Below are 16,736 nucleotides of genomic sequence, written 5' to 3'. Positions count from 1 at the left end.
CTATATTCCCTATGCTATACTATATATCCTCATGACTGTTTTGTGACAACAAATTTGTACTTCTTAATCCCTTCACCTTTTTTCAGCCATCACCCCAAACCCCCCTCCAATCTGGCAACCATCAAAATGTTCTCTGTATCTCTGAGTTTGTTTCTGCTTTGTTTGCTCATTTATTTTGGTTTTCAGATTCCACATATAAGTGAAATCATCATAAGTCTGTCTGACTTATTTCACTTAGCATAATATCCTCTAGGTCCATTCATGTTGTCACAAATGGCAAGATTTCATTCTCTTTTATGGCTAATATTCCATTGTATATATTTACCACCTCTTCTTTATCCACTTATCTACTGATGGACACTTAGGTTGCTTCTATATCTTGGCTATTGTGAAAAATGCTGCAATGAACATATAGATGCACATGTCCCTTTGAAGTAGTGTTTTTAGTTTCTTTGGCTAAATACCTATAAATGGGATTACTTATTACCCATAAGTGGGGTCCTTCTTTGCCTGTTGTCACAGCCTTTGTTTTAAAGTCTAGTTTGTGTGGTATAAGTATTGCTACTCCAGATTTTCTTTTTTTTTGTTTCCATTTTCATTAAGTATCTTTTTCCATCTTTTTACTTTCAATCTGTGTGACTTCTGATGTGAAGTGAGTCTCTTGTAGGCAGCATACGAGTATGCAATGGTCTTGTTTTCTTATCCATTTGGCACCCTATGTCTTTTGATTGGATCACTTAATACATTTACATTTAAAGTAATTCAGATAGGTATGTAGTTATTGCCATTTTATTATTCATATTTTTGGCCCTTTTTCTCCTTAAAGAAGTCCCTTTAACACATCTTATAATACTGGTTTGGTGGTGATGAACTCCTTTAGCTTTTTCTTGTCTGGGATGTGACTAAGTTCTTTTATCCATGTTGTAGCATATAACAGTACTTCATTTCTTTTTATGGCCAAATAATATTCCATTCTATGGATATACTACATTTTATTCATTAGTAGAAGGTTATTTGGGTTGTTTCCATCTTTTAGCTATTATGAATAATGCTAGTATGAATATCCATGTAAAGGTTTTTGCATGGACATGTGTTTTCAAATATATATATATATATATATATATATATATATATATATATATATACACACACACACATACATTCATATACTTAGGAGTGGAATTGCTGGGTCATATAGTAAATCTATGTTTAACTTTTTGAGGAACCATCAAACTGTTTTCTAAAGTGGTTACACCATTTTACATTACCACCAAAAATGTATGAGGGTTCCAGTTCCTCTACATGCTCACCAACTCTTGTTGTTTTCTATATTTATGACTACAGTCATTCTAGTAGGTATGCAGTGATATCTCACTGTGGTTTTAATTTGCATTATCCTAATGACTAATGATGTTGAACACTGTATTGCATCTTATTGGCCATTTACTTGTATAGTATATCTTCTTTGACAAAAAAGCTTATCAAATCCGTTGCCCATTTTTAAATGTGTTGCTTTTTTGTTATTGAGTTGTAAGAATTATTTATATATTCTGGACACCAGATCTTTATCAGATATATGATTTGCAACTATTTTCTTGCATTCTGTGGATTATCTTTCACTTTCTTGATGGTGTCTTTTGTATTTAAATTTGATGAGGTTGAATTTATTCATTTTTTTTTCTTTTGTAGTTTATGCTTTTCGTAACATATCCTATTCTCATGTCAGATTTTAGTCATCTGGCTTACTTTAGGAGGTCTACATCTACTAGCCCAATTCATTACTCCATGATTGAAGGAAGATAAGGATGAGAGGAGTTGGAGTATAGCAAGGTAGAAAGAACATGGGTTTTAGCGTTTTAAGATTGAGTCTATCCCTTCTATCGTGGGAATTAAGTATTTAATCTTTCCAAGTCTCAGTTTTCTATCTGAAAAATGGGGTAATAATTGTTCCTATGCCTTACATTATTGTGGAGTTTGAGTTACCTAATTTCTGAACAGGGCTTAGCATCGCACCTGCACACAGTAGACATCTAATAAATGTTAAGTTGTCATTTTTATCGATAGATTGTAGAGCCACAGCTGGACTTAATCAAGAATTACCTAACAGAACTAATTACTCTGCTCCTAACTGTGCATTTCTGAAAGGCTGCTCAAATTATAGAAAACTATAGCTTTGCTTATGGTTATATAGCCTTCAGGTACCATGGAAAAACCTGATAGGCTCACAGTAGAAGAAATTTATTTCTTTTAATTCAGGAATAAACAATGTTGTTGCTCTTTGGGATCCAAAAATGAGTCATAGACATAGAAACTGTGGTGTGAGCATAATTAAATGTTTCATCACCATATGTGTTTATTATTTATCATTGATTAGGGGGCATTTATATAACTACATGAAAGTTAACAAACAAAACTCCTTCCCTGACACTTAGATATAAGACTTTAAGAAAGGTCACTTGGAGGATGTCCAGATGGCTCAATTAGTTGGCATGCGAGCTCTGAACAACTGGGCTGCCAGTTCGATTCCCACAAGGGCCAGTGAGCTGCGCCTTCCACAACTAGATTGAAGACAATGAGCTGCCGCTGAGCTTCCAGAGGGGTGTCTGGATGGCTCAGTTCATTAGAGTTCGAGCTCTCAACAACAAGGTTGCCAGTTCACTTCCCACATGGGATGGTGGGCTGCGCCCCCTGCAACTAAAGATTGAAAATGGCAACTGGACTTGGAGCTGAGCTGCGCCTTCCACAACTAGATTGAAGCTGATGGTTCCTGGAGAAACACACTGTTCCCCAACATTCCCCAATAAAATTAAAAAGAAAAGAAAGGTCTTTCCGTTAAATATTTACCATGCTTTATAGCATTACCTCAGAACTTCCATATAAATGACTCATTCATTTGGTGTTCATAGGTACAGAGTGGATGAGGGCAACAACAAAACACACTCTGTTTTATTGTTATAAACCTAGATATTGGAGAAACTTCAAAGTGAAATTATCTTCTCAGGCTGCTTCTGCATGGCAGGTAGACTGATAAACGAGGCACCTTCCAATAGAGACATGCTTATTAATACTTAATAGAAAGAAGTGTTTTCTTTCTTTAAAAAATTTTGTTTAAACAACTCAGCCTAAAATTTTGCCTTTATTCATCATCAAAAGTTAAACTTTTGGTCAGTAATTGGCATAATTGTATTTCCTAATGTGGACAATTTAGCAAATATTAAAAACCCTTTTGAAAAATAACAATAATACTATGCTGTGAAACATTTTAAGTTAAGCTACACGGTTTTCTATTTCAGTTATTCCTATCTTAATTTGTAGTAAGAAAAAACACTTAGGGATTACTTCTATCCTTCACTCCTGTCCTTATTAGGGACAGAAGACTAAACAAAACCTTAGGGGGATACAAAATGAATAAATAGTCTTTTTTCCACTAAAAATGTGGCAATTCAGTAGGTAATCTAGAAACGTGTTGTCACTAATGGGAGAATGACGGTGGGATAAAATGAAAAAATTTCAATCATTTTCCAGGTTGATAAAGCAATCTGTGAGATGGCAGCCCAAGTTAGAAATGAGCCAAAGGTGATTTAATTAACACTTATGTAGTATTTATATATGCTAGATAATTTTCTAAGCACTTCAAAAGTATGGTAACTCATTCCATCCTTACAATAACCCTTTGAGGTAGGAGCTGTCACTAACCCTTTAACAGTAGAGGAAACTGAGGTACAGACAGGCCAAGCCACTTAAATGAGGTGGGAACCCAGACAATCTGGCTGATGAGTTGGTGTCCTTTACTACTCTTCTGTGCCACTTCTCAGCTCAACTAGGAATTGCTATTATAGAGTAGGTTTTGGATTTCTGGAATCTCTACTTCTTCAAAACCTCTAAAATGTGGGATATAATAATGTAGATAAATAAAAGATTTACTAATTTTTTTTCTCTCTTTTAAGAAAGAGAATAAAGATGCTACCACCTTTATGTTTTACTCTAATATTCAATTATATGTTAATTATATGTTTATATACTACTATATAGTATATAGGGTTTATATAACATGGTCATTTTGTATAAGGACAATATGGATGTTCCAAAAAAATTTGTCTTTGCAGGGGATACATTTTATTTCCATATTTTCCAGGAATCAATCATTTTGGAAATACCCTTTCATACCATAATAACAGTTTCTTGTGTAGATTTGTTAACTGTTAGTAAATAACATCACATTTCTGGGTATGGAACAGTGATGATAATATTTAGAAAATTGGTTGGCCTTGTCTAAAAAATGCATCTTTAAGTTAACAGCAGGAACTGGGGCAGATTCAATGTTGTATGGCCTGAAGCTTATACAATATGGAGGACTTCTTTAGGAAAAACAACATAAAATTAAGTGCAAAAAGTGAATATTGAATTAGAAGAGGTTCATTCAAGTGATAGGCCCTGAAGTTTCAGGTTCATTAGCTTCATGGTAAATCTACCACTTCACTTAGCAACTAAAATAAAATTTAAAAAAATACTATAATCCCAGACAAGAAAAAGCTAAAGGAGCTCATTGCCACTAAGCTAGTATTATGAAAAAATGTAAAAGGAGCTTCTTGAAGAAGAAGAAGAAGAAGAAAAGGGTGAAAAATATCAATAATAAAATGGCAATAACTACATATCTATTAAAATTACTTTAAATACATTAAATGCTCCAATCAAAAGACATAGGATGGATGAACGGAGAAGAAAACAAGACCCTTACATATGCTGCCTACAAGAGATTCACTTCAGATTGAAAGACACACACAGGCAGAAAATAAAGGGATCGAAAAAGATATTTCATGAAAATGGAAACAAAAAAGCTGGGATAGCCATAGTTATATCAGACAAAATAGACTTTAAAACAAAGGCTATAACAAGAGACAAAGAAGGATATTTTATATACAATAGCCAAGATATGGAAGTAACCTAAGTGTCCATTGATAGATGATTAGGTGAAGAAAATGTAATACAAATATACAGTGAAATATTACTTGGCAATAAAAAAGAATGAAACAGTACTATTTGCAACAACAGAGATGGACCTAGAAGGTATTATGCTAAGTGAAACAAGTCAGACAGAGAAAAACAAATACCATAGGATTCTACTTACACGTGGAATCCAAAAACCAAAATAAATGAACAAACAAAACAGAAACAAACTCATAGATACAGAGAACAATCTGATGGTTGCCAGATGGGAGGGGCTTGGGGGGCAGAGTGAAAAAGGTGAAGGGAGTAAGAAGCACAATTGGCAATTACAGGGATATAAAGTACAGCATAAGGGAATATAGTCAATAATATTGTAATACGTATGTATCATGCCAGGTGGCTACTAGACTTATCGGGGGATCACTTTGTAAGTTATATAAATAGCTAACCACTACTCTGTAAACCTGAAACTAATACAATATTGAATGTCAACTGTTACTGAAAAAGTTAAAAAAAAAATACCATAGGAATAAAATAATACCTGAAAAAATTCTTCACTTTTTCCCCCAGTGGGAGCTTGTAATTTTAAACTTTATGTATATCCCCTTGTTTGATTATTTTCTCCTTTTAATTTCTGCACTGTCCGGAAAAACCCTGGTCACAATAGAGCTCTCTATTTTGTGAGATCAGGAAAAGCAAGGGTCATTGATTTCCTTCAGGTCACAGAAGCCTGTCGGGGCCAGGCCTGGGCTTTTTCCACTATACTTTCAGTATGTGAATTTGGAGAAATAATATTTTGAGTCAGATACGAAGAAGCCTCTTCTCTCAGTGTCTTTATTTTTATTTCACTAGAGAAGAAACTAGGGTTGGAGAAATTTACAATACAGTACAAAGTCTCAAATTCCTGAGTAGAGAACCTTGTTTAACCTGGTAAACCAGTAGCATTGTTGGAAAAATGTTTCATTTTGATGTGAGACAGAACTTGGCCATTTGAACTTGTATTTTCTGGAGATAATCACTTTTTTTTTTTTTTTTTTCCAGCAGAGCTGTAATTTTGAGAAAACTATTTAGGTCAGGACTGGTGGTTTTTTTCCCTACCTTATTTTCATATTTCTTTAAGACCATCATAATAAGGACTTCAGCCATATGGGGGAGACCAAGTAGCTTGACAACTGTTTGGCTCTTCAGTTTTGGGTCTTAAAGTCCTAATGTCTCTATGCATGTTCAAATATATAAAAGGAAATATTTTTTAGCTTTATATACTTTCCCCCCCTGTGTTTAGCTCTAAGTTGTTTGTGTTATAAAAAAATGTATGGGTGTAATAAAACAAGTAGAAAAAAAAACAACCTTCGAGTTTGACACAGGGTTGTATGGCTATGACTTACAATGTTGTTTCTATAGTCACACTTCACCTACCTTAGAACTATAATAATAACAGCAATTCTTGAGGGCTCCTATTTGTCAGCTACCATGTATTGTCCATACTTAATCTTCAAAGCAGTCCTAAAAGGTCGGTGTTGTTTACCCCATCTTACAAATGATAAAACTGAGGCTTAGAAAGATTAGATAACGGGATGAAGGTGAACAGTACGTGCTGGAGTTGTGATTCCAATACGGGTCTGAGTAACTCCAAGGCTACTTACTGCCTTTCACCACATACCTACCCTCGTTCAGATTAGAAATATGTGGTCGTTTTGGTGTCACGCACAGCTATGGTGGTGGCCAAGACAGCCCCATATAATTGCCCACTCCTGGTATTCTCACCCTTGTGTTGTCCCCTTCCACACTAAAAACACAGGGCTGCCCTGCGTAACCAACAGGATGTTGCAAAAATGCAAAATACTGTTAATGAAGTATTGTTGGAGGGAAATATTATTCCAGGCAGAGAGAAAACAAGCGTAAAGGCATGAAGATATGAAAGTGTTTGGCATGTGTGAGGGATTATTTATTAAATTAAAAATTGATGTTTTATTAAATTAAATTCTTGTTTATTTCATATCTAGTTTAATTCAATTGTACAGTAATTCATTTTATTTTTACACTTAATTCAATGTGAAATTAAGTTAAAATTAAGTTTACACTTATATTTATGGAAACAGAAATTTCAGCCTATCTTGGTCCTTATAGCCTTTTAGTTGTATGATTTTCCCCCCTTTTTTCCCAATTGCAAGGATAAGACATATGGGACCACAGTGAGGCAAATATCAGTTCAGATCTCATAATAAATCACTGTGGAACAGAGAAAAGGTCCTTGACTGAGTTAGTAGGTCTGATCTGTCATTTGAGTTTGCCACTAGCGGTTCTCCCCGGAGTGAGCAGATTCCTGACTTATGATCCCTGACTATTCTGTTGAACTTCTGCCTTCCTGGTGGGAGGTCAGCGTCACTCCAGCACGGGGCAGCCTTGCTCGTCCACTCAGGCAAGCTCTTTATTTATCTATCACCCACCACCATTTTATTCACCTATCTCGTTGTATACTTTGATTGCACTTGCCAATACATTTCTCGTTGTATACTTTGTGCCAGGAACTGTGCCAAGTGGTGGCTTAGAAACAAAAAGCAGCAGAGGGAAGAAGGAAGACAAATAGTACAATGTGTAATTTAGTGTGTGATAAATGCTATAATGGAAGTAGAAAGTATAACGTGAGCACGGAGAAAAGGAGATCTCTGTCAAGGTAGGCTTTCTACAGGCAGTGATACCTGGTCCTGTTTTGAAGGACAGCTCAGAATTTATCTGCCAGAGTGCTGCAGGCAGAGAAGGTACAAAGGCTAGAGCTAGCGTGCATGGCTGGAGTGCGGTCTTCTTGGGGCACGATGAGGGCAAGAAATAGGACCAAGAAAGCCAGCCAGGTCACAAGCAGTCCAAAGGACAACTCTGTGAGATAAATGAACACCTGTGGATGACTTCACATTTCCTGCTCCGGGGTTTCTTTCCCCTTTGGCAGGAGCACGTTTGGAATAAGGCTTTTTTTGTGGCACCTTGTTCTACCCTGTGGGTTTATTGGAAGGGATAAAATCAAAGGTTTCTTTTTCTCCAGTATCATCCTGGCAGCTGTTAGTTTTTCACATAAGGCAAAGTTTATTTTGTTCCACTAAACATTTGAAATGTGCAGTTTATTTCTAGATCTAAGTATTGCAACATGGGGCTTAACAGGAAACATGCTGTGGGAAATTATACTTTGGAAAGTTACACTAATAATTTAATCTTTAAAGTGCATACACATTGCCTGCCTTGTATAGTAGCCTGAATGTGTGTCTGTCACCAACAGAGATTGGAGCCCCTGAAAGCAGGAGCTGGGTCTCCAGACTTTTATTTACTCTACAAGAGTCCTTCATATCATAGAGTTTCTTCTGCGTGCCAGCTGCAGGGGATAGAAAGGAAAGGATGTATGCCTGGTCTCTAAGAGCTCTGGATGATAAGAGAATACACCATTATTCCTCTGTGAATCTCCCCCACCGCCATAATAGCCACAGCAAGCATTAGAACATTTGCTGTGTGCCAAGCTCTTTATATGTTATCTTGTTTAGTATCTCCACAATTCAATGATTGTACCCATTGTACAGATGAGGAAAGTGAGGCGCAGAGAGATTGTATAGCCAATAAGTGATGAAACCTGATGTGCACCAGGCCGTCCTCCCTGTAAAGAGCATCCTTGTACAGAGATTCCAGAAAGCATTCCATAACTGTTTGTTAAAGGCAATTACCCATCCTATTTGTTATTTTACCATTTCTCAAAAGTACATAGGGCAGATACCCTTGCCTTTTTACAGATAAATTTAAATGAAACCCACAGAATCACATAATGAGTCAGTATAGAATGGGGAGTCCCAGGTAAGTCTCCTTAACCTTGCTCTTTCAAACAGAGTAGCATACCTACTTCTGAAACCAGCATCCCCTCTGGGGTTGTAAAAATCACCCTGGGTGAGATGAAGAAACTGAATTAAATGACCCTTGAATGGATTTGATTTTTGGAAATAGCCCAAATAATTTGAAGCCAAGCCAGGTGAATCAATTGGTCAATGAAGTTGGACAATGCTCTTTTGGTCATATTTCTGGCTATGCACTCACTACTTGAACTAATTTTGTTGGCTTAATTTTGCCAACAGCAGCAGGAACCTTTTTTCCTTTTCTGTTACTGGCTTTCATCATCCAAGCAGTGTAGAGAATAACTACCGTAATCTATCTACCATAGTGAAAAGCCACCGAAGGTTTCTAAGGTCATGGCTTACTCATGGATAAAAAGTTCCCATGAGTAAGTCAGTGTGCAAATAGAAGAGATTATTATTATTATTATTATTGCTGGGTAATATAGAAACTCTCACTCATCACTCGTGTACTTCTTGGCAGGGGCTTCCCAATTTGCCCTCATGTAAGTCTGCATAGTTACACATGAAGCTTCTAGAACTTCCAGTTCAATTACACTTGCCTGTTTGTTTTTTTTTTGTTGTTCTTTTTTGAGAGAGAGAGGTATGAAGGCATATAAATGAGCGTTACCGATTTTTTTATGTGTTTCCTTCAAAATGGCTTTTGAACTCATCCAAAATAGATTTCCATGAGGTTTTAAAACTTCATTTAAAAAGTGAGTCAAAGATTAAAGCATAGGTTATTAAAACGTGTTTTTAAAGAACAATTGTAGGTGTTCTGAAAAATTTAATGACGTGAACAGTGATCAAAAGCATTTTTAAAAAAATTAGTTTTCCTATAAATATATTCACAATTGCCCCCAACGAGGGACTTATGACAGGCAGCTTACAAGCCAACGTGCATTCTACTCGGGCGTTCATTCCCCTAGAATCACATCCGTTCCTTTATCAGCGCTACAAAGCACACAGCCTGTGTCAAGTTCTACAGATCCAGAAAGCGCAGATCTGTTGGAGAACACAGACACACGAGCAGTTAGAAGCTTATACCTTCTTTAAGTAAAATTATGAATAAAAAATTAGGTATGAAAGTGATATTTATTTAGAATGAGGAAAGAAATGAAATTATTAATTTGAAAAAGCTGACAAATTCCATACGCATCTTCAAATCTGGAAAAGTAATGGAACACTCTTATGAATTAACTGCCTGATGCACTCTATGACATTTTCTTTACAATTTTTAGCTGATACTCATCGATCTCTTTATATGGCAACGATTTTTTAATATTGTCAACAAAGAGAACAGAAGATAATTGAGTTTTTTGTCTAGAAAAAAGCTCGCTTTTGTATTGTTAAGATGGACAATTTCTTTTAGATTGAAACCCATTCTTGATAATGTCGTGCTAAGATGTGATTTACTATGTGACACACACAGAGGCAATGGCTGTTTTCACTATTACCTTAGGTTTGTGCCCCATAAATACAGGAATTCTGATGAATTGTGCAATTAACATAAAAATGTTGATGTACTTCTAATTACATCAGCCGCATTATCGAGTCTATAGTCCTCACAGAAGAGCACTTCTGCTCTGAGTTGGCATTAATGAGTTCACCACTTATAATGTACGCATCTGATAATTAGAGGAGTGTGCGTACATATCTGATAATTAGAGGAGTGTGCCAGAGACTGGCTTTTGGCTCCATGCATTTCCAATCTTGTTTCTCTTTCATTACTCACATACTTCTGAAGCATGGCACCTATAGGTCACTTTCATACCATGATGCCATCGCTCGCCCTGAACTGCTGTGTCACCAAGTAGGGTGAATTGGCTTAGTGGGTGCTAGGAATATTCCTGGGAGCCAGCATGAGTAGCAATAACTCACGTGCACATAGAAATGATGGTAAATCACATGAATATCTTCCACTAATCCCCAACTCAGTGTATGGCCAACCAACTCCCCTTTAGCTCAGAATGTCAAAAATGCCCTTGGCTGTTGGACTAGAGGAAAAGTGTGAGAGGGAAAACTGGAGAGGAGAAAGACAGCAATCATATTTGCAGTTAAAATATTGTCTGAAATGTTTATGAAAAGGTATTACTATGTGAATAACTTGTCAGCGATTCTTCCAGGGCCTTGGAAGGGGCCTGATAAGTGAAGTTGGAAGTTTAAACTTCATTGGCTTTATAATAAATATACCCCTGACACCAGTACATTCTGATATCAGTGGTTCAGGTGGGATATGGTACCTACATATAAGAAAAGGCTACTTGTTCTGAGGGGTGGCAATAGGAAGCCACAGGGAAACCTCCCAGGTGTTACCCAGTCCTTTCAGGAGATACATCTTAAAAGATGAAAAGGAATTTTTCAGGCAGTCAGTGGGAACTTATAGTATGTTCAAAAGCCTGGTGACAGGATAGAGCATATATATTGAGAAGATGTTGAATGCTTTGTGGGGAAGCGTCTGGTGAAGTTGGGGAAAGAGACTGTAGGTCTCTTCTCTCTTGGCAATCATCTTCTGCTGGGAAAATTCTAACTCTCGCATCAAAGAGGCCTGCTCCTCTGCATGTTACCTCCTTATTTTAACATCTGCAGCCCCATTTCACTACATCCTGGTTCACATCATTCTGTCTATCTCCTGACAGCCACCTCTCACTCTCCTTTCCAAGGCTCTGCAGAGTTCACAGGTCCTGCCACCCGGCCTTACCCACTAAGAATAGATTTACTCCATTCACTGAAATCCTCACTGCACACTCAGGACACTAATACAATCACATATCCCTTAAGGCAGTCCTGCTTTCTTTGGTTGCAACCTTTTCATTTCTGCTCCTGGAGAAGGAAACCCATATCCCAGAATTCAGCCTCCCTCCAGCTTCTAAATATTATTTGTACAACTCCCAGGAACAGAAGCTGAGGCCATGGGCTTACTTTTGAAATGGGTCATGATACGACAACTACTGTGGTGTTGGTCTTCAGGTACCAAATAACGCTCCTGTCCTTTCCTTGATAGTAGGAGAAATGGGTTTGGAGAGCCGAAGGGAAAAAGAGCAAACATTTCCTCTTTCACTCACTGGTGGCAAGTGGGAGAGTAGAGGAGTAGAAGTGGTCATTGGAGCCACTAAGTGGGGACATAAGTGTGACTGCAGGCTGCAAGGTCATTGTCGACTACAGCCTGGAGTGGCTCCCAAATCACAGCACAGGAGTCTGAGCAGGTCTGGGCTGGTCCCACCCTGGCCCCACATTCTAGCTTAGGGCTGCTTTATCTTTGACTTCTTTGGTCGCTATCCTGGATCTTCTATGTGCCCCCAAAGCCCATAGCTCTCCATTCGTTACATTAGCGTCATTGTGCAACTTTCCCCTTTGCCTAAAATTGAAATAGACTTCTACTCTAAGAAAGAAATATTTTGGGAAAACAAATTTATTAAAAACAATAGATCTAATGGCTAATTTGCGTAATAATTCTCCCAAAGCTAATTAGGTAATTCAATAGAAATTCCTGATTTTTGTTTGCTGAATGACTAATTTATGGAACTATTAAGTCACCATAGCATTTTCCAGTCTACATATAAAGCTTACAGAAATTCATGTTTTTCAAGACTACCCAATGTGTTTCTGTATTTTTTGGGAAATGATGATTTCTTGTGAATTTTGAATGTTGAAGTACTGTGCTCATTATGAATATCAGAGATTTTCAAATTTGGATCATCTCAGAGGAGACTAGAAAAGCACTCACTAGTTCCAACAATCTCTTATAAATCCTCAGTGAGAAGGGAACTCTTTTAACCTGAGAAAGACTGATAAAATCTGAAATGTTAAAAGGATTTCCTTAAAAAACAGGAACAAAACAAGAGTGCCTGAAATTACTACTTATACACAGCACTATAATGGAGTTCCTTGCTTGTGTAATGAAATAAAAAGATTTAAAAGGAGTAAAGATCAGAAAAGTAAACAAAATTTTTATTATTTCAAATAATATTATTGCCTGCAAAGAAAACCTTGTAGCGTCTACAGATTGATTATTAAAATTTATAAGATTTAGCAAGAATTTTGAATGTAAGGTAAATTTAGAATTTTAATTACATTTCTGTATAACATCAATAAAAGAAAATGCAATGAAAAATATATTTCTAATAGCAACAAAAGTGTGAAGTACCTACGAATAAATCTAATAAACGATTTCTGTAGAATATTCTAAAACTTTATCAAAGTCATATTAAAGAAGACCTAAAAAAAAACTCATGCCGTGTGCATGAATAGGTATGTTTAACACCATAAAATGTCAAATTTCCTCAAATTGAGCCATAGATTCAGTGCAGTTTCAGTTATAAAAAAATCTTTATTCCATCAGCTGATTCTAAAATTTAAATGGAAGAGCAAAGGGGCAAGAGTAGCCAATCATTTCTGAACTAGGTAAGGAGTCTTGTCATATCTGATAACAAAATTTTTATTATGAAGCAGTAGTCATGAAGATAGCGATATATGACAGAGCTAGCATTGCAGATTAATGGGGAAAGGGAAGACTATTCAATAAATAATGTGAGACAATTTATTATCCATATAAAAATTAAAATGATGCTCTATTTCACACCAGAAACAAAAATAAATTCCAAATCCTTTATAGGATCCTAGTTTGAATGCAAAACATACTGTTAGAAAAAATACGCAAGTACATTCTTATGACCTCAGAGTAGGAAAGGATTTCTTAAACAAGTCACAGAAAATACAAGTCATTAATAAAATAATTAATACATTGACAAATTAAAAATAAGAACTTGGACATGAGAGAGAATGTGAACAGTCATATGCTGGGATAAATATTTGCAGCACATATAACTGGAAAAAGATCAGTATCTGGAGTATTTTTAAAACTACCTAAAAATAAGGAAAAGATAGTAATCCCTGTCCCCCCTCTCCAGTCCCAAAAGGTCATAAATCCATCAGCAAGCATTTTACAGAAGAGGAAATGAAACTGACCAATAAACATGTTGAAAAGATGCTCTTCCTGTATTAATAAGGGAAATGCACATTGAAACCACATCGAGATGCCCTTTCACACCTTCCAGACTAGAAAAGTTAAAAAGTTAGAGAAAGCCATTGTTGTTGAGGCAGTGGGACAACTGCAGTTAGTAGCATAAATGGCACAGAACTTTGGAACATAATTTTACATAGTAAAGTACGTCATGTCCATAATCTATGACCTAGCAATTCCTCTCCTAGGTACATACCTTAGAGACATGGGCAAGACATAGCATTGCTCGAATAAATAAAAACTAGAAATAACCCAGAGGGCAGCCAGAATACCCTTCTAAAATGAACATCATATCATGATATTCCCTTATTTTAAATCCTCCAGTGGCTTCACATTGCAATTAGAATAGAATTCTAAACGCCTTCAACCTTGGCTTATCTTTCCGATTTCATTGGGTGCCGTTCTCCCCAAGTTTCTGAAGACACAGGATCTTCCCCATCTTAGGGCAGCATGCTCCTTCTGATCATTCCATGGGTGGCTCTTTTTTCATCCTCTAAATTGGCCTAAATATCACTTCCTTAGAGAGTCTTTTATTTGCCACCCCATCTAAATTAGTTCCCCCATCTCCTTCTCCTTCTCAGCCCTATTTCCTATAATAACATACATTAATATCTGAATTATGCATGAATGCATGGATTCATAATTCCTTTTGCCTGTCTTTGACATTAAACTGATAACCTTCATGTGGGCAGGGACTAGGTCTAACTTGTTCATGACTGGATCCCCTGTGCCTCCACATAGCCTGGCATGAATAGTTCGTCAATAAATCTTTGTTGAATTGAATAATTGAATAAAAGCACTGCATAAATTGTATCTGTGCCTACTTGAAGTAGTTTGTTGATCTGAGAGTACATTTTATTAGCTAGAGTTCATGGTAAGGATAATGGGGTACCACAACAGCCACATAATTCTTAATATTTATTTGGAAGGTAAAGGGAAGTGTTTACCTGGTCTTATTTTTGACCTCAAATAATTAACGAACACATACCTAAATGCTTCTACAAACTATTTTCAATGATTTTATGTGCAATAGATTAAACTGATCTTTCAACTAGACTAAAAGTCCTCCAATGCCCAAACCGTTTGGTGATATGAAGTGTTTTTAGGTTGGTTGTAATACAAATTTTAAAAAAAGAAACATAGATATTAATATAGAGATTTGATGTTGAATATCTAAATATGCTGATGAAATAGGCCTGGAATCTTTTTGAAAGAGGCTTGAATTTAGGTTGATTCAGGTTTTTATTTTATTTTTATTCTGTTTATTTATACTTGCTTAAATAATATGTATTATGTTATTTAAATTGTACTTTGAGCAAATAATTAATTAATGCATTTTAATTTAATTTAATTTTTTCTTATTAGAGCTTGAATTCCAAGAGAAGTTTACATTATAGTCTACAAAAGAGATGTTTGATGCAGACAAAGCAATTCAAGAAATACTCAAAGTTCAGCGAATTATGGAAATGCAAGAGTGTTACATTTTTCGATCACAGAAATTGTGTTCTTGCTCAAACAGTCATAGTGCAAGTTAGGGAAATTCATTTTAATGAAGGATGGAAAAACCAAAGCTAACTTTCAATGTATTAAGCAACATTTTGCATAAATTCAGACTCTTGGTCTCTAAAACATTAAAAAATTATTTAATTTATACTCATAACCTGACATTCTGTTGTGTGCCTGCTATGACATGAAATGGGATTTCTTTGCTTTCTATTTAATTTGTAAAAGCTCTAATTTTGAGCACTCTTTTTTGTGTAAAGGATTTAAAATAATTAAAAAGTGAAACAAATGATTAACTTCCTGGCGATGGTGCTATAAAAGTAAACTTCAGGTGTAGAGGCCATTCCTCTATCTTCCCTTGAGACGTTTCCATGAAACGTACATTACAGTTCACATCAAAGTCGATGAGAAACTTTTTCTTGTAATTGATTTCCACTTGCACTTTGTTTCTACCTTTTGTAAGTTGCTAGATAATTATTATGAGACAAAATCAAAAGAGTTGGTAAATGAATTTTCATTAAAATATGTACTTATCTGAGCAGTATTGATGTAGATAGGAATATTTACAGCTAAAAAGGATACGTTCTCAATTTGGGCAGTGCTGCCGTAAATCACTGTACAGTAAATCATTGAACTAGGATTATTTACTTAATTTAGAAAGCCAAAAAGAGTGCTATTATTTCATATATTTTAATAATTGCTACTTTAATCATAATACAGGTAATGTTGATGCCGAAGGAGTGCTTTTGGTTCAGTTACGGCTTCACTTCCTATCCACCTGAGAGTGAGTTAGGAATTGAGCAACTGTATGGCTGGCCACTTACTCAGTACTGAAAAACCCTAAAGAAAGCACTAACAATTATTTTCCCTTAATGGTGTTAAAGTTCTGTTTGCTCAGCAGATCACATCCCTTGCAATGTACTGTCTTCAAAACCACTGGCCCGGATGCCTAGGCTGTACCTTCTCTTTCCCCTTGGCACATTGCTACCTCAGGGCGTGAGGAAGGAGCTCTTTCAGGGCTACCTGTCAGGCAGCAGAAGCCATCAGGGAGACAGACGGGGTGTACCCACCTGAGAAAGACTGAGCCGGGGCTGTCGGTGGAGCTGTGCTGGGCCTCCGTGTGGGCCTTCCGGGGGCTGCCTGGAGTCTCAAACTGGAACACTGTGTCACTGGAAGCCAGCCTTTTCTTCACCATTGTGCACTTGGCGATCGCCAACTCAAGAACTAAGCTCAAAGGCTCATTTCTGAATTTCCCCAACGTGAAAATCTGCGTTTTGGCTTTGCTCAGTTCTCGCATTGCAGGAAGCTCTAGCTCTTTCTTCACATGACTCCTAAAGTAGCTGAGGCTATTTTTTTTTTTTTTTGCAGTTAGTTAATGAGTAACATGTAAGTATGACACA

The 16,736-nt window shown here is 36.4% G+C and overlaps 1 protein-coding gene across 4 annotated transcripts in view; it reads right to left on the bottom strand.

Annotated features, from left to right (window-relative positions):
- The window catches only part of GRAMD2B (GRAM domain containing 2B), a 110,067-nt gene that overhangs the window by 80,103 nt on the left and 13,228 nt on the right, over window positions 1-16,736 (bottom strand). The window contains exon 1 of one of the 4 annotated variants that reach the window (XM_019732380.3): window positions 16,407-16,662. The exons of 2 other annotated variants lie outside the window; for them this stretch is intronic. In XM_019732380.3, coding sequence (XP_019587939.3) covers window positions 16,407-16,633 — 227 coding nt within the window. In that variant the 5' untranslated portion in view covers window positions 16,634-16,662. Of the gene's footprint in view, window positions 1-16,406; window positions 16,663-16,736 lie in introns of those variants that run through there. One more of the 4 variants, XM_074328548.2, reaches the window with a different exon arrangement.

Source organism: Rhinolophus sinicus, chromosome 3 (assembly GCF_057876585.1).
Source record: "Rhinolophus sinicus isolate RSI-liver-muscle chromosome 3, RSI-T2T, whole genome shotgun sequence".
Classification (NCBI taxonomy): domain Eukaryota; kingdom Metazoa; phylum Chordata; class Mammalia; order Chiroptera; family Rhinolophidae; genus Rhinolophus; species Rhinolophus sinicus.
This window is presented reverse-complemented; position numbering and strand designations above follow the sequence as displayed.